Raw genomic sequence first — 24565 nt, forward strand, 5'->3', positions numbered from 1 at the left:
CATTAAGAACCCAGCAGCATTGCAGTTCTTGACACACTCAAACCGGTGCACCTGGCACCTACTACCATAGCCTGTTCAAAGGCACTTAAATATTTTGTCTTGCCCATTCACTCTCTGAATGGCACACACACACAATCCATGTCTCAATTGTCTCACAGCTTTAAAAAAAATCCTTCTTTAACCAGTCTCCTCCCCTTCATCTACACTGATTGAAGTAGATTTAACAGGTGACATCAATAAGGGATCATAGTTTTCACCTGGATTCACCTGGTTAGTCTATGTCATGGAAAGAGCAGGTGTCCTTAATGTTTTGTACACTCAGTGTATACCTAATACACTTTATACCTGGCCTCATCTGATACATGAGAGCCATTGTGAATGTTCCTACTGTTCCGTTTAGCTAAACCTGCTACTGAAAATATTGTTTTCCCAGCCCTACGCAGAGGAAGTGGAACTCTCATCCAGTCTATCATTAATAAAGATCTCATTTACTCCGGCTCGCAATGCCTTCTCTCCTCATTAAACCTCTCAGTGTATCGCCCGGCCCAGCCCGGAGGTGACAGGCTTAAGTAATCCACAGCCACAGTGCCATTTGCCTTGCTTCCCCACACCCGCTCTTTGAGAGAGTGATGCTGTTTACAATTCCACAGATTCAATTATCCCGCTGTATTTGCCTCTATTCCCAGATATCCCCTGCGGTCGGGGTGGTAGAGAGCGATTTAGTGGGCGGTTCACACATATGACGATGGTCCGTGGCAAATGTATCTCAAGCCAGTCGGCCTGACTGACACCGTTTTCGCCCTCTCTTTCTCTCTCCGCTTATTCCCTTTGTGTTACAGGGCCTCTATGGAGCCCGGCAGCTCTAGTAGCGTGGTTGTATGTGCTAGACAGACTTCCAGTGCACTGTGGGATTGTGGGTTATGTGAGAGCTGAAATAACTGTCCATTGGCAGGCTTTCCCATGGAAAGCACCAGACCAAGACTAGCAGCCGCCACACAGGAACAGAGCTCACAGTAGATAACAAGAGTCTCCTCTAACAGGCCTCTTTCACCGTTCAAATTTGGATTATGTTTAGTCACCAGACAGCCAGGACAGCAGTCATGTCATATTCATTGTCTCTTCTTATGCTAAACATTTAATTTGTGTTGATGTTGCTAACTACAAACATAGAATCCAGGTCCATCGGCATAGGCTAAATTGTTTGACCTACCACTGTTTGAAGGTTGGAGATATCCTTAGGCCTTTTGAAACCTCTTTTAAAATGTTACATGTTACATTTACCTGATATACTCGTCTTTATTTCAGCTATGATGAATGTGTGGGACCAGGTGCGACACAGATATACGTCCCCACAGATGACCCCCCTCCATACTCCCTCACGGACCCCTGTCAGCGGGGCCACCAGCAGGCCACCTACACCAGCCTGGAGATGGAGGAGCCGTCCACTGGAGCTGGGGCCTCTTGGGTGTCCGCCAGCAGCGCTGCCGCCTCCCACTACCCGATCGGACTGCACGAGCTCCGGCAGCAGCCAATATCCTCCATCTCCCAGTCAGCGTTCCCCCTGGAGGAGGCGCCCCCGTACGAGGTTGTGGTGAGCAGGCAGAACCAGCCCATCCCTCTGATGCCCATGGACCTGCTCAAACATCCCTCGGAGGACAGCCATAGTCCCCAGAGAGCCCTGGCTGTCGCACACAGAATCCTGTAGAGCTGACTGGGCTAGTCCACTCCAATGCTCTTCGTGTGGACAGCCACACCCCCCACCCCAGTCTAAGTAGGACAGCCTGAAATCTCTCTTCTGCTTCTTCCAGTGTCCCTTTGTGCATGACAGGCAGTATCAAAAGAGATGGACTTTCTGGACTGAAGCGGAAACTTTGGGTTGAACCTGAACTCTGAACCTGCACCTTCCTTTCCTTCCCCCTACCTCTTGGACAAGCTGCGTCCCCCAACTCCCAAGATGTTAACCGCACCACTTCTCACTCTCTCTCCCTTTACTACTGGGGCACTGCCATGACATCACAGGGCTACTACTGGCTACCTGGGGCTGGGAGTGTGGTCTTTCTGTCCAAAGGGAATTCACTTCATACTGTACAATGGTCTCAATTTAGGAGGCATTCACGCATTTAGGAAGCATTATCAAAGTCTGTTTTTAGCACACAAAAAAACACTAGAGGTAACCTGAAGTGGTTTCACATAGATATTCTGTATGTACTGTTGGTTCTTGTTGTGTTGAAATGGAATCGCTCTTGATAAAAAACACTAATTTCACATTCCATCACATATCCATATGGTTTTATTAATATTTTCTACCTGCAAATAATATTTGATTTATATTTAGTTGACTTTAGGACTCTGACAGTCTGTAAAATGTCCAGAAATTTCAACTGATAAATATACCCCAGTGTTATACACTGTTAAAAAAGGTTCTATCTAGAACCTAAAAGGATTCATTGGCTGTCCCTGTAAGAGAACCCTTTGAAGGACCCTTTTTGGTTCCAGCTAGAACACGTTTGGTTCCACATAGAACCTTTTCCACAGAAGGTTCTACATGGAACCAAATATGGTTCTCCTATGGGTACAGTCGATGAATCGTTTTAGAAAAAACATTTTCTAAGAGTAGGTATTTTTTTTGCACTATTATTTGACATAAATTATTTTTGTGGTATATGGTTTTATATGGTTTCTGGATATAAACACGTTCATATGAGATGGAAATACTGTCTATTCTCTATAATTAGGTTTCCCCTCTGGGGGCTGAGGCCTATTTAGATCCAAACTGTTCTGTTTCAGTCTCTAAACGTGTACCGCCACACATTCCTCTTCTCTTTCTCTCGCTACTCCTCTTTTTGTGGAGAGCTTTTTTAGGTGTTCATGAGTGAGATTTACTATGCGCTTGACCCATTCGCCAGCTAACATCAAAGTACAATATACCTTGTAGCAGAGATACAATGGTATTTGACAATTGGTGGGAAGGATAAATAATATGAGCACACAGTTTACTGTGATTAGGGGTTTACTATACTTTAGTACTGTCATCTTTGATATTATGATAAAATAAACAATTCATTTTTACAAGTTATTATTCAGTTTAGACACATTGTATTTTTCGATATGCTGGAATATTTTTAATGGTTCCAAATTATTATTCAGTGTTTTGTTTTTGGTTGTGAGTATTCATTGTACAGATAAACTGTCTCCAGTTGAACTGTTCTTACATGTCTGTCATCTATGTATAAATGGTATAAAAATGACTGTGCCTGCCAAGCACTAAGTCTAAGACTGTTAGACTGCTTAACATTGTAGCCATAGTAACTTGAAACACTGATTAACATATCAAGAGCTTTCCTTTTCCAAATGGCTTGTTCTTTTTCAAGGCTTGTGTTACTTTGTTAAGTTATTCAGATAAGGCTATGTTCATCATTGAAACCCCAGAAAAAAGTACTCTCAGCAGAAAATGTCCATATTTTGTGTATAAAACCGTATTTGTGGAGTCAATGACCCCCTGTCACCTTTGCGTTTGGCCCAGAACTTGTTATCTCTGTTCCAGCCCCCCTCTCTTTCTCATTGTCTCCCTCATTTATCTTACCAAATCCCTTATTGTGAAGTGAAGTCCTCACTGATGAACCCTTAATGAATATTTTATAAATGAATTAGTCGCATGATTGCATTGCTGGCATTGTGGATAAAAGTTATAAAGAGATGAGTATTTATTTAGAATAGCTTTATCAATAATGTGTATAACTGTGGACGGACTACTATTAAATCGTTGTTGTGAGATTCACCAGAATGTAGATGTACGACAACACAGATGCTTCGCACTAGACAGAAACGTCTAAAGATTAAAGATCAACAGGTTATTTTTCTTGCGTTACATTCTTGTGCCAATCATCATCGAATGGATTTGACTTTGAAGAGAGTCTGTTAAATGGCTTTTAAAAACCAAATGCCGTTCTCATCACTTGTTAATACATATTCTATTTGTGGTCAGAATGGTCATGTCAAGCCCTATAAACAAAGCCACGTTTGGGCTGAAAATGATGTGTTAATAATTTGACAATGAGCATTATTGCTTATTGTTATGTAGCTGTGGCAAATCTAGCGATGCGATACAATAATAACGATGTTCTTGTGTTTCATAAACTGAAATCTTAAAAAGTGCAATGCAGTGAACATAAGTACAACGTATTAGATTGTGTGCATCGTGACACACTCAGAGTCATCCAGAAATGCAACTTTACCTGCCTTTACAAGTCAGTTCGAAAAGCAATGTTACTGTGTTGGAAGACCTAGTCCAACACCTGTTGAGGTAAAACTGCAATGCGGTTCACTCTGGTCTTACATGCTGTTTTGTCTTTGTTGTTTACTTCCTTTTGGTAACACAATAAGTCCATGTTCAACATAAATGTGAAATAATGTGTAACGCTGTACACGTACACTTCCAATGTATAGTTTCCCCTATAAGTCCCACTGTTGTGCACAACTGTCCTGTGTGACAAAAGATCCTTGTTTCCTATAATCACAGTCATCGACGTATATCCATGTTTTGTATTAGAGCTTTTATTAATTTCTTATATTGGGGAAATTAAATACATTTGACCTTTATGATTCGAGTCGGGTGTGACTGTTCGTCCTGGTTTTGCGACTCTGGGCATTGGAATCGCCTTCCTGTTTTACGTGTAGGCCACACCTAGGAGTAGTAGCTGTAATATAGGAGGAGGACCATTACTATTGATACACATAGGGATAGTAGAAGAGGGAGCTGGGAATGAGGAGTGTTTGTATAGCATCCAAAAGTGCAGAAACAGTGTAGCGCAATTATCTACATTGGCTAAGTGTTTCCCCTAAACGTTTAACCAATCGAATCCTGCCATGTATAACGCATGGGAATATGTTGTGACATCCTGTCTGTTGACAGCCATTCATTCCCCTCTGATCTGCTCTGAATGTTGTGTTCGGGTGGTGGGCTAGCTAGCTAATGTAAATCCGGATGAGCAGATGGCCTGTGCCGTTGCTCTGCTCCTAATTACCCTCGTTGCCCAGTGCAAGGCTCCTATTAGGGTGTGCCAGCAGAAATCTAATTTCATCTAGTGCCACTGCACTCTAGATAATAAGTCCACAGCGTCCATTATGAGGCTTTGTGAATACGGCACTCACCCAGATCTTATTGACTTAGGAGGGGAATCATTTCAAACTGTGTTTTCCTTCCTGATGTGACTGACAAAGCAGAAGAGATCTCTCTGGAGCTGCTCTGGTCTCTGTGGCAATTTAGAGGTGACCATAGGTCAGGTGGACATCATCTGTGATAGAACCTCATAGATGTGTCTTACAGTGATGTTTCCAAGGTATCCAATCACCTAAATGCCTGACAAATCACCATGTCATTGAAAAACAGTTTTAACATTATCACTATTCAACTGAAACATGCTCTAAATCAGGCTGCTGCAGCTATGCATTCATAATTCAAGGGTTTATCATCATTCTCTACCTCATTGTTTTTGGTGGAACATGTACTGTAACATATAATCACCTGTAGCAGCACAGAAAAACAACCTGACGGAGAGAGATACACTGGAAGTTGATTAATTAACATTACAGAGAAGAGCTGCTCCAGCCGTTTCATCATCATCTCAGGTTTGTGGCATGATTAGAATATGATATATTTATTTTTGCTGTATAGCGCCATCTGTTGGAAGATGCATGTCTTCAGTCTAGAAAGGATATGTTATGTTTTGTCCTCTAGATGTCAGTCGTGCTATGCAACACAAAGCCGATACTGAAGGAGAAACTTCATTGATACATGGGCAAATCTAATGTCACCGTGGCCGAACTGTAGCGAAAAAGCCATGCTTCCGCATTTTGTAAATGTTTTACCTACTTGACAAAAATTTGACAAACCTGTCAGAACAATATCAATGGTGTACCGTCTTTCACTTCCACTCGTCATACTTCCTTGTTCCTATGTTATTTCTAAATCCGATAAGAAGCGTGTAGCCTAACTGAACAGTATTTTTTCAACAAAAAAAAAACATGAAGGATGGTATCGGTGACCAAACGCCTGTAGCGCGTAAAGAGGCTTTCGACAATTACCTAGATTACTATGAACAGATATGGAGTAAAGGTAACCTGAAACTATGCCAAGAGAAACAGGTTACCGTGGGAGCTAGACGATTTTTGCTGTTAGAGACAGACCCCGGAGAAAGATTTTCTAATTTGGATTTTTACCTTACTGCATTCGAATGCGTAAAATCCGGCTTTAAAGATTGTCGGGCATTCTTCAGTGCGCTCATCAAAGCCACAGAGGTGTTGGAGATGTTCTGTGTAAATCTGTTTCTTTACCCATGGAAGAAGGAGATCAAGATACTCAAGGTAAAAAATATACTTGGCATGGTATTCATAGTTCGACAATTAGGCCTAGCCTGCTTTTATCTTGCGCAATGCACCCAAGCAAATGGGCTTAGATTTAGGCTAGGATAGCCTAATACAGATGTACAAATTATTATCATCATAGTAAGAAATAGAGGGATAATATATGACTATGGTTTCACATTGAAACGCCATCTCTAATCACAAGCCACATTTTCAAAGGTGGAGCTGTCACAAATCAGGAAGTGAAAGTAAACTGTACAGGCTAAATTATTTGGCTGGGCTTGTGAAATGTCAAAAAGTGAAGCATGATTTTAAACTGGAGAGGATTAAAGCACAGATTCTCTCTATACTGTAGTGATCATTTTCTTACGTTTCATTGAGTTGTTGTTGTGATAATTAAGACTTATCTCCCACTCAGACTTTCACTGGCCACTTTGTCTACTGCATCCAGCCGGTCCTGACAAAGAGTACCACGAAAAGTATCCTTGAAACAATAGGGTATCATCTGGAGACTGAGACAGAGTACCGACTCACAGACAATGCAGACCCTGAAACAGCCATGAAAATGGGTTTTGAGCTTTTCCTGGCCCGAACAGAGTGCGAGTACCTGTTGGAGCTCATGGGTCAGCGGTCACAGCCTGACTGTCTGGAGATTCTACAGAGGAGAGCTGCACCACTACATAACACCCAGGCTGCCGAGGAGACAGCAAAGGACTCGGAAACAGAGCCCTCACAAATGCAAAAACAAGAGGAGAATGAAGATAGACCCTTATCTAATGGTTGTTCCCTGGTAGACCCAGGACCGGTGGAGACAGATGAGGGAGACTTAACCGAGGAGAACCGTGTCACTGCTAGCACACCAGGCAGGCAACAGGATGATGGACAGATAACCCTCAACCTGGAGGTCCAGCCCATTGAGACGACACACTCTCCAGGAATCAGACCACCCAGGGCATTCTTGAACGATGACCGGTCTATCCTGGAGATGCAGCAGAATTACCCAGACCTTGCCATAAGGCAGAAGCCAATATTCAGTAAGCCACTGGGTGGACCTCCTGTAGTGCGGAGGAGACTTATCAAAGAGAACACACCTGAGGAAGGTAGCAGTCCAGCCAATTTAGCTGGCAGTGATGTAAGTGGTCTCCAGTTAATCTCCTTTCACGCCACAGCAGCACCAAAACCCCATCTCACAGAAGCAGTCCCAAAACTCCAGCCTCCAGAAGATAAGGCCTACGAGACTACTGCCACGCTCCATGGACCAACTCCTCCACAGGTAGAAGTGACCAGAGAGGGTCAGGAGGCAGATGATGCAGACGAGCTGAGCAAGCTGGCTGAGAGGATTGGCCAATTGCATGTCCATGAGCATAAGGTGGAGGAGCACAAGGTGGAGAACCTGAAATACCCTGTAGAAGAGACAGCACTGCCGCATGCCAGTTGCCATGATGGGTCCCCTCACCAGGATTCTGCAGGGTACCAGAGCCTGCCTCTAATGTGCCTTTCCTCTCTGGTGCCGGTCTGTAACATCCCAGGCTGTAGCAGCTGTGAAGTAGCAGACAGTCCCCACAAACACGTTCCTGGTAGGGACACCATCAAAGAGCCACCTCACACCATCTATGTCCCAACCAGCCACCTGGACCCCCCAGTGCTAGACCCTACTGCTGCTGACCACCAGCCCTCCGCAGGCCCTCAGCACCAGGACATGGAGGGCCCCATCATTCAGCCCTCAGAGGACGAGCTGCTTCAGACATATGTCATGGTGGACGAGCCTTAGAGGAAGTAAGGTCATGATTGAATGCTGGTGCTCCTGGACCGTCAGAACACACAGAGAGAAATTGATTGACATGCCTGTTCAGGTCTATAACATCACTTGCCACTAAGTTGTTTTGGTCTGGGGCGATTCAATCAGTGGAGGCTGCTGATGGGAGAACGGCTCATAATAATGGCTTGGAACGGAGCAAATGAAATAGCATCAAACCATGTTTGATGTATTTGATGTCATTCCACCCCTTTCTGCCTCAGCCATTACCACGAGCAGGTCCTTCCCAATTAAGTTGCAACCAACCTCCTGTGGATTCAATGTACGAAGGTGATGAAAATAATTACTTAATTTAATTCCTCTTCAGTATTTTCTGGTCTTTGCTTTGTACCCTTTCTTAGGAGACTTAATACAATGTCAATTATGCTTGACCTAATTTACGAGGTGGAGGTAATGTTTCCACTGTGTCCTCTTAGTGACAGTGCCTTAGTGAAATTAATTCTATGCCAATCCTGCACTTACATTCCTTGCTCATTGTCATTGGGACTACTGAATGCTTTGTAATGTTTATGGAAATATAAGTCCAATTCTATTCCGAATGTTTTTTAAACTAAAATAAAAATGTGGAAGACTTTCGTGTTATTCAGAAGTTCAAATGGATCATACAAAATAGACAGTTACACTAACTTTTAAAAATCGGCAATAGAGCATACATTAACATATGTTATTAAACTAAATCCCTTTTTAGGTATTTATTGAAACGATCTCAGCAAAAGAGTACAATCTTTAGCACAATAACTGCTGGTCCTGTTCACAACTAAGTGCAATTCCAGCCTGACAACATGTTCCTCTATATATTAGCAGTAAATAAAATTAGAGCAAAACACATCTCGGCACATGTTGGAAAGCGACTTGTAGCAGTAAATATACAGTATGTTAGTCAGCAGCCCCCTAAAATATATGCTTTGTATTACAGAGGTGATACCGCTATGTCCCAGCAGCTGTAAAATGGAGGTATTATTTTAGGGCTGACACCACGTGACCAACGTTAAGAAGCCAACAGTGTACCATGTTCCCGTATAGAGAGAATCCACCATGGTCAGTGAAACAAACAAAAACGAGCAAGTGCTTATGTAACATATGTTGGAATGTGACCTGTAGCAGTAAATATACAGTATGGAATACTTGCGGTCTGAAAATGTACCGGTCAGAGAGTTGTTCTAAGACAGTGTGTAAGATAACAGAAACTCCACAAGCTCATTCTGGTGTTCTCTCTTGGACTATAATTACCTGCTTATAGACAAACATATTTACTGCCATTGTTGGTGCAGCATATATACAGTGCCTTCGGAAAGTATTCAGACCCCTTGACTTTTTCCACATTTTGTTACGTTACAGCCTTTTGCTAAAATCTATTAAATAAATTACAATCCTCAGGAATTCCACACACAATACCCCATAATAAAGCAAAAAAACTGGTTAAGAAATGTTTGCAAATTTATAACAATAAAAAACAGAAATACCTTATTTACATAAGTATTCAGACACTTTGCTAATGAGACTCGAAATTGAGCTTGCATCCGTTTCCATTGATCATACTTGAGATGTTTCTATAACTTGGAGTCCAACTGTGGTCATTTCAATTGATTGGACATGATTTGGAAAGGCCCACACCTGTCTATATAGTGGCTTGCGAAAGTATTCACCCCCCTTGGCATTTTTCCTATTTTGTTGCCTTACAACCTGGAATTAAAATATATTTTTAGGGGTTTTGTATCATTTGATTTACACAACATGCCTACTACTTTGAAGATGCAAAATATTTTGTATTGTGAAACAAACTAACACAAAAAAAAACTGAAAACTTGAGCGTGCATAACTATTCAATATGACCAGTGCAATAAATCTGCTGGAGCGTGTGCTATGGGTGGGTGTTGCTATGGTGACCAGTGAGCTGAGTTAAGGCCCCCTTTACCTAGCAAAGACTTACAGATGACCTGGAGCCATTGGGTTTGGCGACGGATATATAGTGAGGGCCAGCCAACGAGAGCATAGAGGTCGCAGTGGTGGGTAGCATATGGGCCTTTGGTGACAAAACGGATGGCACTGTGATAGACTACATCCAGTTTGCTGAGTAGAGTGTTGGAGGCTATCTTGTAAATGACAATGTGAGTGAAAGAGGCTTTGTTGAGAAATTTTGTAGTTGTCCACATATTCTAGGTCAGAACCGTCCAGAGTAGTGATGCTAGTCAGGTGGGAGGGTGCGGGCAGCAATCGGTTGAAGAGCATGCACTTCATTTTACTAGCATTTAAAAGCAGTTGGAGGCCACGGAAGGAGTGTTATATGGCGTTGAAGCTCGTTTGGAGGTTTGTTAGCACAGTGTCCAGATGTATTCAGAATGGTGTCGTCTGCATAGAGGTGGATCAGAGAATCACCAGCAGCAAGAGCGACATCATTGATATATATATATATATATATATATATATATACACAGAGGAGAGTCATCCAGAGAACTGAGCCCTGTGGCACCCCGATAGAGCTGCCAGAGGTCTGGACAACAGGCCCTCCGATTTGACACACTGAGCTCTGTCTGAGAAGTAGTTGGTGAACCAGTTGCTGCATGGGGTGCTGAGGTGTTGGCCGGGGTAGGGGTAGCCAGGTGGAAAGCATGGCCAGTCGTGGAAAAATGCTTATTGAAATGATTGATTATCGTAGATTTATGGGTGGTGACAGTGCTTCCTATCCTCAGTGCAGTGGGCAGCTGGGAAGAGGTGCTCTTATTCTCATTGTGCCACATGCTTGGTGGTGCCCCTTGCTGAGTGGTGTTGCAGACTCTGGGACTTTTTCAGAACAGGTGTAATATATATATATATATATATATATATATATATATATATATATATATATATATATATATATATATATGAGAGAGAGACCATGTGACACTTAAATACAGTCCACCTGTGTGCAATCTAATTATGTGACTTCTGAAGGTAATTGATTGCATCAGATCTTATTTAGGGGCTTCATAGCAAAAAGGTGAATAATGTTTTGAAACAAGTTATTTTTTTCTTTTCACCAATTTGGACTATTTTACATGAAATCCAAATAAAAATTAATTTAAATTACATGTTGTAATGCAACAAAATTGTAAAAACGCCAGGGGGGGTTGAATACTTTTGCAAGGCACTGTACGGTCCCATTGTTGACAGTTGGAATTGTCCGTAGAGCTCAGAGACAGGATTGTGTCGAGACACAGAACTGGGGAAGGGTACCAAAACATTTCTGCAGCATTGAAGGTCCCCAAGAACACAGTGGCCTACATCATTCTTAATTGGAAGAAGTTTGGAACCACAAAGACTCTTCCTAGAGCTGGCCGCCCGACCAAACTGAGCAATCGGGGGAGAAGGGTCTTGGTCTGGGTAGTGACCAAGAACCCGATCGTTGTTCTGACAGAGCTCTCGAGTCCTTCTGTGGAGATGGTTGTCCTTCTGGAAGGCTCTACCATCTCTGCAGCGCTCCACCAATCAGGCCTTTATGGTAGTGTGACAAGACAGAACCCACTCATCAGTAAAAAGCACATGACAGCCCACTTGGAGTTTGCCAAAAAGCACCTAAAGACTCTCAGACCATGATAAACAAGATTCTCTGGTCTGATGAAACCAATATTGAACTCTTTGGCCTGAATGCCAAGTGTCACGTCTGGAGGAAACCTGGCACCATCCCTACGGTGAAGCATGGTGGTGGCAGTATTATGCTGTGGGGGATGTTTCTTTAGCATCGGGGATTGGGAGACTAGTCAGGATCGAGGGAAAGATGAATGGAGCAAAGTACAGAGAGATCCTTGATTAAAACCTGCTTCAGAGCGCTCAGGAACTCAGACCGGCGTGAAGTTTCACCTTCCAACAGGACAACGGCCCTAAGCACACAGCCAAGACAACGCAGGAGTGGCTTCGTGGACAAGTCTCTGAATGTCCTTTAGTGGCCCAGCCAGAGCCCGGATTTGAACCCGATCAAACATATCTGGAGACCTGACAACAGCTGTGCAGCAACACTCCCCATCCAACATGACAGAGCTTGAGAGGATCTGCAGAGAAAATGGGAGGAACTCCCCAAATACAGGTGTGGCAAGCTTGTAGCGTCATACCCAAGAAGACTCAAGGCTGTAATCGCTGCCAACGGTGCTTCAACAAAGTTGAATTAGCAAACATTACTAAAAACCTGTTTTTGCTTTGTCATTATGGGGTATTGTGAGTCGATTGATGAGGGGGGGAAAAAACAATTTAAATCAATTTTAGAATAAGGCTGTAACCTAACAAAATGTCGAAAAAGTCTAGGGGTCTGAATAATTTTCGAAGGCACTGTACTTCAGTCACACATTGCTCCCTGATAAAATCTTCTCTCTGTTCTCCTCATACTGGAGGATCATCTTTTGCAGGTCATCGTCTGCCGAAATTACCTGAAAACATAGAAATACAAATACACTGAGTATACCAAACATTATGAACACTTTCCTAAAAATTGAGTTGCACCCCTCCCCCATTGCTCTCAGAACCGACTCAATTCGTCGGAGCATGGAGTCTTCAAAGTGTCGAAGGCATTACACATGGATGCCTGCCCATGTTGACTCCAATGCTTCCCACAATAGGTGTCAAGTTGGCTGGATGTCCTTTGGGTGGTGGACCATTCTTGATACACACTGGAAATTGTTGAGCGTGAAAAAAAAACGGCATCGTTGCAGTTCTTGACACAAACCGGTGCACCTGGCACCTACTCCCATACCCCGTTCAAAGGCACTTCAATGTTTTGTCCTGCCCATTCACCCTCCGAATGGCACACACACACAATCCATCTCTCAATTCTCAAGGCTTAAAACTCCTTCGTTAACCTTTCTCCTCCCCTTCATATACACTGATTGAAGTGGATTTACCAAGTGATATCAATAAGAGATCATAACTTTCATCCGGTTTTGTATACTCAGTGTATATATATATATATTATTAAATGTTGTGAAACTGCCTTTACAGATTATAGTAACGTGACACAAAAACAGAGCTGTGTTTAACAATCACTTACCTGCATGCCTGCCTTTCTATTGAACAATGGACTATTTCCCAACAATGAAAAACAAGGAATCCTTGACATAGATGACCAACACTCTGGCGCTTATCACAGGAGACACTAGAACGCATAAACAATGTTCCTCATTAATTGACCATGGTCCTCCGAAACGCACGCCTGAAAAAGATTGATCACTCACAAGGACTGGAGCAGGAACATTGAAGGACGTCTTCTTTATCAGCCAGTCTTCATACAGCTGATGGATTGCCTCTAAATATTCCTTTAAAAATAAATAAAAAAGCGAGAAAGATAGTAGGATGAGAGAGTAGGGCAAGAGACGAGTCTTAAAACCCCTCTGAAGTTAGACCAAGAACAGCACTGAGAGTTTGTCATTCTTCTACCCTCACCAAAGGAATGATCTTCTCCTCCTCCCTGCATCTCTCTTTAAGCCTCTCATGGCAGGTCTGTGGAGACGACTGGAGGTAAACTGAAACAGAGGAGGAACTAAATGAATGAGATTCTACCAAGGACCCCAACATCATCAGAATAAAGTAGAAAGCGTGTGTTTCTGCACAGCTTACCGATAAGATCCACAGGAACGGCAATGTTCTGAGTGATCCACTCAAACCACTCACTAAGAACAGCAAAGTCCACCTCGGGCATCTTCCCACTGCAGAGAGCAAAATATTGTGAAGTACATCAAATGAACTAGATTGGGCACAAATGAGAACCAGCTATAGGCTGGTGTGAAATATACCATGTGCATTACCTTCTGTAAAGATTTTCCACAAAGATGTACTTGGCACTGTAGATGGACCTTTCCATCATTCTCATTGGGGCTGACTGGAATCAACAAACACAAAACAGACCATGTTAATTATGCAATGTAATATCAAAGTCGAAAGAGAAATCTGTACTATTGATAAAAAAACATGCAACAGTAGTGAAACAGTAGGATATCAGTGCAACCTGTTCTGTGCAATGTTTTAGAGTGCCTACTATTGTTGAGAGGTGTTGGTCCAGCATGGTTAGCTGAATATAGGTCTGTAGAGTGATGCCCCATCGAGTCGGGTCCTGGTACATTAACCCCTGCAGGATGGGAGTAGATCTAACATCAGCATAAAAATATGTCGTTTTCTAAATGAACCATCTTCTATAGAATGGTCACGTACCAGGGGGTTGTGCCCTCGAACATTCCTCCATTTGGAAACTGGCTCAGTCAGCACCTGAGAATTCAAAACTAAAATTGTGATTTCATTTGACCTTTTGTTTTACACACAGTGCAGCACAAGGGACGAAAGGAAAGTGAAGGAATGGAAAATGTTGAACAAGAGTGTTGTATGTTTTTTTTGTATTTTTTTTACCTCAATGTTACTGGTTTTGCTGAAATACTCCAGGCATGTTGTCTTCCCACTAGCAATATTCCCCTCTATACAGATCTAAAGAGAAATAACAAGATACATTGTGTTGACTTCTCCCTCGGGTGCATAGGCTTCAAATGTCTTAGTATCAATTTCAAAGATTTTCAAGGATTTAAAATGACAGTGTACCAGTACATACCACTGACTTATTATTCTCCCCATTCCGCACCAGCTTTCCTTGGGAGGAGTAAGACTGCATTGTGGGATAAGCTGAAACCAAGAAGTCAGGTTAAGTCAGTACCTATGGTCAAGGCAAACAGAGAAGGGTGTTAATATGGGTGATGTATGCAGGGCGATAGTATTCTGCCCTGGTTTGGTTAGAGCAAATTGATGAGCAAGTAGCCTCACTGAAAGTAGTGGTAGATAATAGCAGTGCTGATGGATGAGTCTGACAGGAATGGCCATGTCTAATTAGCAATTATTTTACATTTGCATCAAATTTATTGGTGGTAGCTGAAGTGAGCTCAAAGGACAAGTGTATTGTTTCTAAACATTTGTCACATTGTATTGTAAACTTGGCAATTCAAAATGTAACAGTATGAGCAGGCTATGTTGGTAATATGTTCTGTTGTTCTGACGCAACATTGTAACTCACATCATTTGTAACATGACATTGTAACATTAGTCTACAGGGTGTTTCATTGTATCACTCTGTACCGATACAATGCTTTCAGACCAGCGAATAAATAAACCTTGTGCAAGGGCACCTACTTGTGACGAGCTGTGTGTTGTTGCTATGGCCTCTCGTCTGGCAGAGCTCACCGCGCGCATCACCAAATATTTTGCAGGGAATAGCCACCAATCGCGCTGACCTCACAGCAGTGTGGGAATATAGTCGTGTGGCAGATCTCCACAAATTGTTAATACAAATAGATGTGAAGGAAATATCGCATAATTATCTGAATCACACACCGCGCTCGACCGTGAATCGGCACTCCAGTTCCGTGTGTCAAATAACCTCTTCCTGGTTCATGATATGGAGATGTAGTTTTTTTCTATTGGTTGAAGCGCTTTATTTGTTCTGAGACCTGCATTCCCTCCACCAACTGCCATCACCATTGAGGGCAAATGGACTCGTTTATAGGTAACACTGCTACGGTGATTTATGCCAGACTATCAGTACAGCAATGACGAGGATCATTAAAATATATAGGGCTGCTCATAATGTTTTTACGCCTCTATGTCTGTAGGCCTACATGAGAAAGTCAATCAAATATTTTCTGATTGTAATATTCTATACAGATTGATTGACATTTTCAGATCATGGTTAGTTTGTTTAGTGGCATGCAAGCAGTATGATACGGCCTAGTATGTTTAGAAGTGATTGCAACGAACTGTAATTTCCTGCAAATGAAAGGAAATAGCTTCTTCAGGAACCACAGACTCAGAGCTGGTTCTTTTGCAACGTAACATGACAGGCGACTGTTCCAAAACAACCAGTAACATACCTTCATTACCCATGAAGGTTGATACTGCTTTTCTCAGATCCTTGAAGGGTGTCCTTAAATTAGCAGAGATGGTGAGACGTGTTTTCATACTTTGTTAAACCACTGGGTTTTGGAAAGACTTATCACCCCCGATAAAGCCATATATCTGGTGTAAATTTGATAAAAACAGCAAGAATGTATTACACAGTATTGTTACAGGATATTACAATAGTTTACTCTTACAGAGAGATCATGATGATTTACATTATTACCTAAATATGTTGTCTATGACAAAGCAGAACTAGAAGTGAATGTCAGAGCTGTAGTTCCTGTGAACTGTACAAACGTTAAACCCTGTAGTTGATGATAAACGTTAAACAAGATACTGCATGCCCTCTAGTGGACATTACATTTTAATCAATAAAAACGACCCTAATTTTCACAGCTTTTGGTGTGAAACAACCATTTAAATTTGTAGGATTAGAGACTGTCCTTAAATATCTTTGAATTGAAACAATCAATTAGCATTTCCTATAATTTCCTAATTGCCAATGCTCTCTGTTTCAGGGGACTATGTTTGTAGCATGTGTGTGTTTTGCTGTAGCATCCAGGCCCAAATACATTGCAGCTACATGCATGGAGTTTGTGATCACATTCTCCCTGCTTCTGCTGTACACGCTGAAGTTGAACAAGAAGCTGACTCTGTTCTTCTGGCCTCTCGTTGTAAGGAACCTATTCAATTACAGTACAGTGTTTACTGTAGGTCTTTCACATTGATTAACTGCTGTGAAAATGTCAGGCAGTCAAGCTTTCTGAGTAACTTCCGTTGTCTTTTCTTCTTCAGGATTTGTTCAACTCACTGTTTGCAGCAGTCTTCATACTTATCCTGAGTCTGATAGCAGTGTCCACTTACACAGTGACAGGGACCCTGGGTGGAGGGGTGAGATAAAAACAAATGTATTCCTTGTTGACCTATTTGGGGGCCTTATAGAACTGGGTTTCTGGGTGAAGCCTCATCTTACACACCATCCTGTCAATAATGAACTGCCCGGAGGAAATACAATCCTTATGAACATTTCTACTAACGTGAATATATACTGTAATCCCACATTTGGCACCCAGTACAACTAATGAATGAACTACTACAAAAAAATGTCAGCTATAATTCTATCTTGTAGCCTATATCTGATATTAACACTGAGTCTTGTATACTTTCCCTATCCAGATAGTGGGTTTCATAGCAACAGGCCTGTGGTGTGTGGATGGTTGCATGCTTTTCAAGAGGGTCACATTCAATCAACCAAGAACAGCAGCAACTGGCACTGTGAAGTGAAGACACCACAATTGTCTCTTCAGATACTCACTCTCAGAGTTCCTCTGTCCAGTGTCTGTGTTCTTTCGCCCATCTTAATTTTTTTTGTGCACCGGGGCCTCCCACCCCTCTTTCTACTCTGGTTAGCGCCAGTTTGCGCTGTTCTGTGAAGGGAGTAGTACGCATCTTCAGTTTCTTGGCAATTTCTCGCATGGAATAGTAGGCTTCATTTCTCAGAACAAGAATAGACTGACGAGTTTCAGAAGAAAGTTATTTGTTTCTGGCCATTTTGAGCCTGTAATCGAACTCACAAATGCTGATGCTCCAGATACTCAACTAGTCTAAAGAAGGCCAGTTTTATTGCTTATTTAATCAGGACAACAGTTTTCAGCTGTGCTAACCTACTTGCAAAAGTGTTTTCTAATGATCAATTAGCCCTTTAAAATTATAAACTAACACAACATGCCATTGGAACACAGGAGTGATGGTTGCTGATAATGGGCCCCTGTACGTCTATGTAGATATTCCATTAAAAATCAGCCGTTTCCAGCTACAATAGTCATGTACAAAATTAACAATGTCCACACTGTATTTCTGATAAATTTTGTTATTTCAATGAACAAAACATGTGCTTTTCTTTCAAAAACAAGGACATTTCTATGTTCTATGTGACACCAAACTTCTGAAAGGTAGTGTATGTGTAGGTTTAAAGGGGCAATCAGCAGTTGAAACAATAACAAAGCTTGGCCCTGGCCCATTTTGGTAAAAACCTGAAGGATATGGGGCTGGATAAATGTAACCACTCTCAAATTCATAGACAGAGCTATGTATGCAAGGACTGACCATCAATGATATCAACATTGTAGTTTTAACCATGTTTCAAGACTATATAGTGTTTGTTTACACTTAATATGTTTACAATTATTGGAGTAAAACAAGCTTATATTTTGTGTTCTGATGGGGTATGGCAGTAGAACTAAGCTCATGAGGCATTTATATGAGTACATATATCATTAATTTCTAAATCCAAAAATTGATGTATCAACTGTAGATTGCCCATTTGTTTGTATAGCCTAATTAATGCAATAACACAATTATCATGTATAAAAAATAAATACACCTTTGAAACCTAGGCCTGTATCATGTTTTAAACAATGTCAGATTACATGTAGGCCGAGTCTATTTCTACTTTATTCTTAAGTAATGTTTCTATTGCATTTTGAGTTGTTTATGCCGTTCCCATAAAGTTGGACCACAGCCCTATAAAGTTAAAACAAATTATTTATAAAACTCGAGGGATACATCACAACAATTTTAACAAATACATTACAGTATTTTAGTTTTGACGCATGCACATAGCCCAGTCAACTAACATCTCTTCTGGAATGCAGATGTTGCGCCTTTTTGAACTACGTTTTCGCACTGTCATTATTTCCGTTTCCACTTCAAGAAGCAACACTCTTTTTTCGGGGCTTTGTATTTTCCACTCTCAACTCTTCCAGCCCGCTGGATCTGTAACCATTACTCAAGTCAAACGTTATCTTTGAAATGGGGGACATCGAAGCTCCCGGTACGACTGGACCGCGCCAAAGTGTCCTTCAAACGATTCTCCCAATCGCAAAAGAATTCGCATCTTCACGGAAAGGACAACTTCTTATTGCAGAAGTGGTAACGTAGCATTTCAAATAATATATTAGTGTCTTTATTTCCATTGTTTCTTCCGAATACTTTTCTTCAACGCTGCCAAGACAAACAGATGCGTAGAAGTTTAGTTGGCGGGGGCGGGGTGCACTCGATTTAACGGGTTTGTGCTATTCAGTGTAACGCTTTTGAACGCTCAAAAGTAGGTTTTTGTTGGGATTAATTTATCCTATCCTAAACAAGTCTTCAAACAGCTGTTTAGGTTCAACTATATGGAAAACACATCCATTGAATTCTGCCCATTTCTATTGAGGTCAATGTGTCCATCACACGGTTCTCATTTAGGCAAGGGAGCGTTTTGTTTTCGTCAAAGGCGTTAAAAAAAAAGTATTTATGAATTAGTTCGCCACATATTTGTTTTTTACTTTGGAAGAAGGTTTTAAGTTTGCGACTTACTACCTTTTCGTTCAGGTGAGAATTTAGATGTATACCAGTTAAATGAAAGACATAATGCATATGGATCATTTTGGAGACATGTAGCCTGTAAACTATCATTCATATTCATGTAGCCTAGTGTAGGCCTATTCATGTTTACACAAGCAAGCAATAGACCTTACATACAACTGTAATGTGTTCTATACTTCATGTGGTCAGTCTACTGTCGGGGGTTCTACTTTGTATTACTGGATAACTACTAATAGGTTTTGACATGATGTGCAGTAGCCTGTTGCACATGCAATTAAACCAAAATGGTAATGGTAATGGTAAAAAATACCATTACCAAACAAATGAACTCCATTAATTCTTCAATGAGTATTGATTATTTCAAACCTCAGATATCAGGAAGTGAAACGAGAGTGTTTCTACTTTGACATATTCACTGTGAAAGGGGTCATCACCAAGGATTTGAACCGATTGAACACATATGTTATTATCATGGACTCTCCCATGTATGTCATGTGAGATTCGGTTCCTGGATGTGCTGCATGAAACAATGATCAACAGTCTCTAACTAACTGACTCTGCTGGAGGGCATGTAGCCAAAAGATATACTGTATAGAATAGAGGGCTTTATTAGAGGGCTCTGGCTGACTGGCCCTATAAGGTAACGGAATCAGTCTCCAAGAACAATGCAGCCTCTTTACACACACTTAGAATATGATCCTCTCCCTTGTTAGTGCTAGAAACCACATGGGTGCTACTATGACTTTAAAAAACTCACAATGAAATATCCTGGTTTTTAGTAGTGGCTCAAGACAGCTGGAAAACATATATGCATAGAGTTTTTCGTGATCATTAATAGCTGGAATGACAATAATGCTGCTTAAGTCGTTTAGTTTGTCGCTCGTAGCATCCAATTGACAAGAAATGTGTTGTGCCAGAATTCTCAGAAGCCAGTTTTAGATTCCAAGATTCCTAGAGAATTTACCTTGTTGCTTTACTATAGGAGAAACATAGCATTGGGTGTCTGAGATGAGAAACATTAGCCATGTCGAGGTCAGACAAAATGTCTGATAAGCAGTTCTGCTGTGCGTTACGAAGATGTTCAACGTTATTCAATGATGAAACACATTCTAAGTGTAAGATAGATGAACATTGTGCTCAGGGTTGTATCTATGAAAGCAGCAGTAGCAGTCTGTTGCATTTCGGGGAGTTCCCACCCCAAGGTGAGCCTTGTCTATGATTTTGATGGCCCAGTGTAACAAATACAAGATGGCTCTGTGGAGATAACAGTGCCTGGGCTTGTCTCGTCCAATGATGTTGACCCGGAGGAAACTCAGGACAAGGGGATGTAGGAAAACAAGCACTATCACCAGAAATGCGTTTTACAAAGAAAACATAAACTTGTGATTCGTGGAGAGACTGGATGCTGATATTAAAGACTTACGGGCGTCTTTGAAATCACAAAGGCAGTTGCATCTTTCAGGATTTGTGATCAACCAGACAAACATGTTTCATGCTTAGCTAAAGTGAACAGTCGCGTTAATACATTTGTGTATAAACAAGCAAAAAACTTTTGAACTCACGTACAGTATAGGCTTATAGTGTGTCTGTGAGTGTCTGTGTAGGCCTGTGTATGTTATTTGTCATTCAACAGCTGCATCTCCTTACAGCTTGAGACAGGAAATGCAAATGCTTCGGGTCACTGCAACATTTCTGGAAAGGGAGATTTTGGACCAAAGTAACTTTAGTACGCCTTGCACTCTATTATTCACTGTCTCTATCTCTCCCTCCCTCTGTCTCCTCTGTCAGGCTCTGTCCCTCATCGCGTTCATCTGTTTTGTGGCATCCACGGCAGCAGCCTTTGTCACAGCACCCCTCATTGAGTTCCTGGCTGCCCTCTTCCTCCTTTTTGCCTATTCCACCAAATTCAATGAGCGATTTAAGGGATTCCACTTCCCCCTCATGGTGAGTATACACTGAGTGTACAAGACATTAAGAGCACCTTACTAATATTGATTTGCACCCACTTTTCCCTCAGAACAGCCTCAAATCGTTGGGGCATGGACTCTACAAGGTGTCGAAACCATTCCACAGGGGTTGCTGGCCCATGTTGACTCTGACGCTTCCCACGGTTGTGACCATGTTGGCTGGATGTCCTTTGGGTGGTGGACCATTCTTGACACAAGCAGGAAACTGTTGAGCGTGAAAGTGAAAAAAAACATTTCTACCACCTACCACAATTCAAAGGCACTTCAATCTTGTCTTACCCATTCACCCTCTGAATGACACATATACGCAATCTATGTCGCAATTGTTTCAAGGCTTATTTTTTTATATTTTTATACCTGTCTCCTCCCCTTCATTTACATTTTTTTAACCTTAATTTAACTAGGCAAGTCAGTTAAGAACAAATTCTTATTTACAATGACATCTACCCCGACCAAACCTGGACGAATTGTGTGCCGCCTTATGGGACTCCCAATCACGGCGGGATGTGATACAGCCTGGATTCAAACTAGGGACTGTAGTGACCCCTCTTACACTGAGATGCAGTGCCTTAGACCGCTGCGCCACTCGGGAGCCAGAGTGGACTGATTGAAGGGATTGAAGTGGATTCAATGAGTGACATCAATAAGGGCTCATAGCTTTCACCTGGTCAGTCTATCGGATGGAAAGAGCAGGTGTTCATAATGTTTTGTACACTCAGTATATTTATAGTCCACTTGGGTACAGTAGGGATGATAGCCAATTTGAAAACAAATGTGAAAACTACATTTTAATTTGTATTATCTCCCTTTTAGGATTTTCTGCGCTGTGTCAGTGCGTCCATTATCTTTTTTATCATCTCCATAATATCAGTTTCCAAGTTCACAGACGGGGCCTCTAAAGCAGCAGGGGTAAGAAAAGCTCTTTGACACTATCCACACATCTCTCATCAAGCCTATGCCACGATCGGAGTTGTATCTCCCCAGCATTTACAGCACAGGCGTCAAACTCATTCCACCGAGGGCTGAGTGTTTGTGGGTTTTCGCTCCTCCCTTGTCCTTGATTGTTGAATTTAGGTCACTAATTAGTAAGGAACTCCCCACACCTGGTTGTTGAGGTCTTAATTGAAAGGCAAAAAAAAAAAAACAAAAACCTGTAGACACTAGGCTTCCCATGGAATGACTTTGACACCCCTGATGTACAGTATACCCATTGAACTCTGAAGTTAAGGTTGAACTCAGAAGTCGTGTCTGGTTACTCCGCTGCATTACTTCATTGTGTCTGGATATCATGTTACAGCTTCTGTCAGACAATTCCCCCCTTCTGGATTTACTAGCTGTTTCATGTTGATATCAAAGGTTTTCTTTTCTTCCTCTCCCTCCAGGTGTTTGGGTTCATTGCCACCATTGTTTTTGCTCTAGATTTTTACTTCATCTTTAATGACCTGGCTAATTTCCTCAAACAAGGAGGGGACTCAGGTGACGAGCCACCAAGAACCTCAGGTAAAGCGTTCTTTCAGATAATGTCTAGTATATAGTCTGATGTAAATCTACATGTTGTCTCCAATGCTGCATCCTGTATACTCCTCAGAAACATTCAGTCCTTCCCTGTTCTTCCCACAAAATGGCTACAGGAAATATAGAAATGAGAACTTAGTGCTGACCCTCCATTCAGGGTTTTTGTTTCTGTCAGTTCTAATCAAATTTGTTTGGGCAGTTTAGGAAAACAAATAAAACTTGCAGTTTGCTGGTAGAAATCTTAAGCCACATTGTGGACGACATGGCTCAAGTTCACTCAGCCAAGGGTCCCATAGGTCAGTGGGAGTGAATACTCATGGAGTGTGTTTGGGGAGTCAGCACATCGTCTGTGATAATCTTTGCAGATTGCGCTTCGTTCTGACCATGCTGAGTAGCTAATCTATTTGATAAACAAAACATGGTAACATCTGAATTATGATTTCTCATTTGCCATGAAACTGTATCTGATCACAACCTAGTTGTTACTATGTTAATAACATTTATATTAACTCTTTAATCATCTATGTTGTGTGTTTTTACCCATCACGATTGGCTTCCACGATTATATAGACTTTATATTCATCTCTAACTTTAATTCCTGATCATTGCGTAAGGAGGGCAGAGACCACAGGCCTTCACTTCCCTCTTTGAAAGGGATAGGCACAGACAGACAAAGACATGCATTGCTTATACCCTCAGTGTAAAAGTTTCTCTTTCTTCTGTGTTATAGAGTACAATGACTCAGACTCTGACTCGGACTGAAGAGGTTCTAGCCCAGGGACCATGTGTCCACCATGCCTGGCAGGAAGACATCCATTCTGCAAACGTCAACGGCATCCCGACGGTTTCACATTTCATCTTAAACCGACGTGAAAACAGGTCTTTAGCGCTTTGGAATGTTGGCACATACAAATGATCAATTACAGTTACTTTTATTCTTTTCCAAATGCTCTAAAATTGCCCAAATCCTGAAATACATTTCTGAAGCTGTGAATGAACTGTGGTATTTTTAGTGATGGCTATTGGTTTACAGTTGCTCAGCCTCCATAATACCAAGAGGAGCATGGGGGAACAAAGGCAGATGACACTACATTTTTACACAATTGAAAAGATTGGCAGCTGGTTGGCTGGTTACACCGTCTGTCCGATCATCATACTTGCTTTGCTTGATTCTTCATTTTCTGGTGTCCTTTATTGAAAATGTTGCTGTATCTGATGTGATATCCTAGCGTCAAAATAATTTTGTGATAGATCTATGTTCACTGAGCTGAGAAGACTGACTGTGCATGGCACTTAGCTACTTCCTAAATGGCCACTTCCTGTTTGAATTTGATTTGTCAGCAGAATATTGTCTTCTCTTTTCTTCCAATTCCGAAAGCTTTTATTCACGGAGAATTACTGGGAGACTTTTGTGATTGTGTTTGAAATGTAAACTGCAAATGGGGTAGGACTGCATTCAATTATTGAAAATGGTACACCAAAATGTTTTCCTATTCAGAAGGGTTTTCTTACCAGGTTTGTACATCAAACATTTGTCAATTTGCAGGTCATGTAAAGAAAATAAGAAAGAAATCAGTTGATTTTCAGCTATTTGTACGTTTAAATTGGTTTAATAAAAAATGAAGACATGTTCAAC

General features: G+C 41.6%; 5 protein-coding genes across 10 annotated transcripts in view; 4 read left to right on the plus strand and 1 right to left on the minus strand.

Annotated features, from left to right (window-relative positions):
* Positions 1-4599, plus strand: part of LOC124035863 (protein BEAN1-like) — a 61894-nt gene extending 57295 nt beyond the window's left edge. For all 4 annotated transcript variants that reach the window (XM_046349664.1, XM_046349665.1, XM_046349666.1 and 1 more), the window contains one exon: positions 1306-4599. In XM_046349664.1, coding sequence (XP_046205620.1) covers positions 1306-1705 — 400 coding nt within the window. In that variant the 3' untranslated portion in view covers positions 1706-4599. The remainder of the gene's footprint in view (positions 1-1305) is intronic.
* A 1171-nt stretch (positions 4600-5770) lies between these two features.
* On the plus strand, positions 5771-8753 carry LOC124035864. Its single transcript, XM_046349668.1, has 2 exons — positions 5771-6363; positions 6782-8753. The coding sequence occupies exons 1-2, from the start codon at positions 6025-6027 to the stop codon at positions 8132-8134; spliced, it is 1692 nt and encodes a 563-aa protein (XP_046205624.1). The 5' UTR covers positions 5771-6024; the 3' UTR covers positions 8135-8753.
* Positions 8754-12347: 3594 nt separating this feature from the next.
* On the minus strand, positions 12348-15556 carry LOC124035866 (thymidine kinase 2, mitochondrial-like). 3 transcript variants are annotated; one of them, XM_046349670.1, is made up of 10 exons: positions 15314-15556; positions 14742-14812; positions 14546-14620; positions 14354-14407; positions 14181-14270; positions 13951-14024; positions 13763-13851; positions 13589-13668; positions 13381-13461; positions 12348-12579 (listed from the first exon to the last, which is right to left on the minus strand). In XM_046349670.1, the coding sequence occupies exons 2-10, from the start codon at positions 14799-14801 to the stop codon at positions 12493-12495; spliced, it is 690 nt and encodes a 229-aa protein (XP_046205626.1). In that variant the 5' UTR covers positions 14802-14812; positions 15314-15556; the 3' UTR covers positions 12348-12492. The 3 variants fall into 3 exon arrangements, with proteins under 3 accessions (XP_046205626.1, XP_046205625.1, XP_046205627.1); XM_046349669.1 differs by lacking the exon at positions 12348-12579 and having other exon boundaries at positions 13002-13461; XM_046349671.1 differs by lacking the exons at positions 12348-12579; positions 15314-15556 and having other exon boundaries at positions 13002-13461; positions 14181-14289; positions 14742-14755.
* A 146-nt stretch (positions 15557-15702) lies between these two features.
* On the plus strand, positions 15703-18474 carry LOC124035869 (chemokine-like factor). Its single transcript, XM_046349675.1, has 4 exons — positions 15703-16121; positions 16597-16752; positions 16874-16969; positions 17255-18474. Exons 1-4 carry the CDS (start codon positions 16014-16016, stop codon positions 17360-17362), a joined length of 468 nt encoding a protein of 155 aa, XP_046205631.1. The 5' UTR covers positions 15703-16013; the 3' UTR covers positions 17363-18474.
* Positions 18475-18713: 239 nt separating this feature from the next.
* Positions 18714-24564, plus strand: LOC124035868 (CKLF-like MARVEL transmembrane domain-containing protein 3). The gene is made up of 5 exons (XM_046349674.1): positions 18714-19009; positions 21236-21391; positions 22228-22323; positions 22797-22914; positions 23660-24564. Exons 1-5 carry the CDS (start codon positions 18890-18892, stop codon positions 23689-23691), a joined length of 522 nt encoding a protein of 173 aa, XP_046205630.1. The 5' UTR covers positions 18714-18889; the 3' UTR covers positions 23692-24564.
* Position 24565: the final 1 nt, after the last annotated feature.

Source organism: Oncorhynchus gorbuscha, linkage group LG05, assembly GCF_021184085.1.
Source record: "Oncorhynchus gorbuscha isolate QuinsamMale2020 ecotype Even-year linkage group LG05, OgorEven_v1.0, whole genome shotgun sequence".
In the NCBI taxonomy this organism is placed as follows: domain Eukaryota; kingdom Metazoa; phylum Chordata; class Actinopteri; order Salmoniformes; family Salmonidae; genus Oncorhynchus; species Oncorhynchus gorbuscha.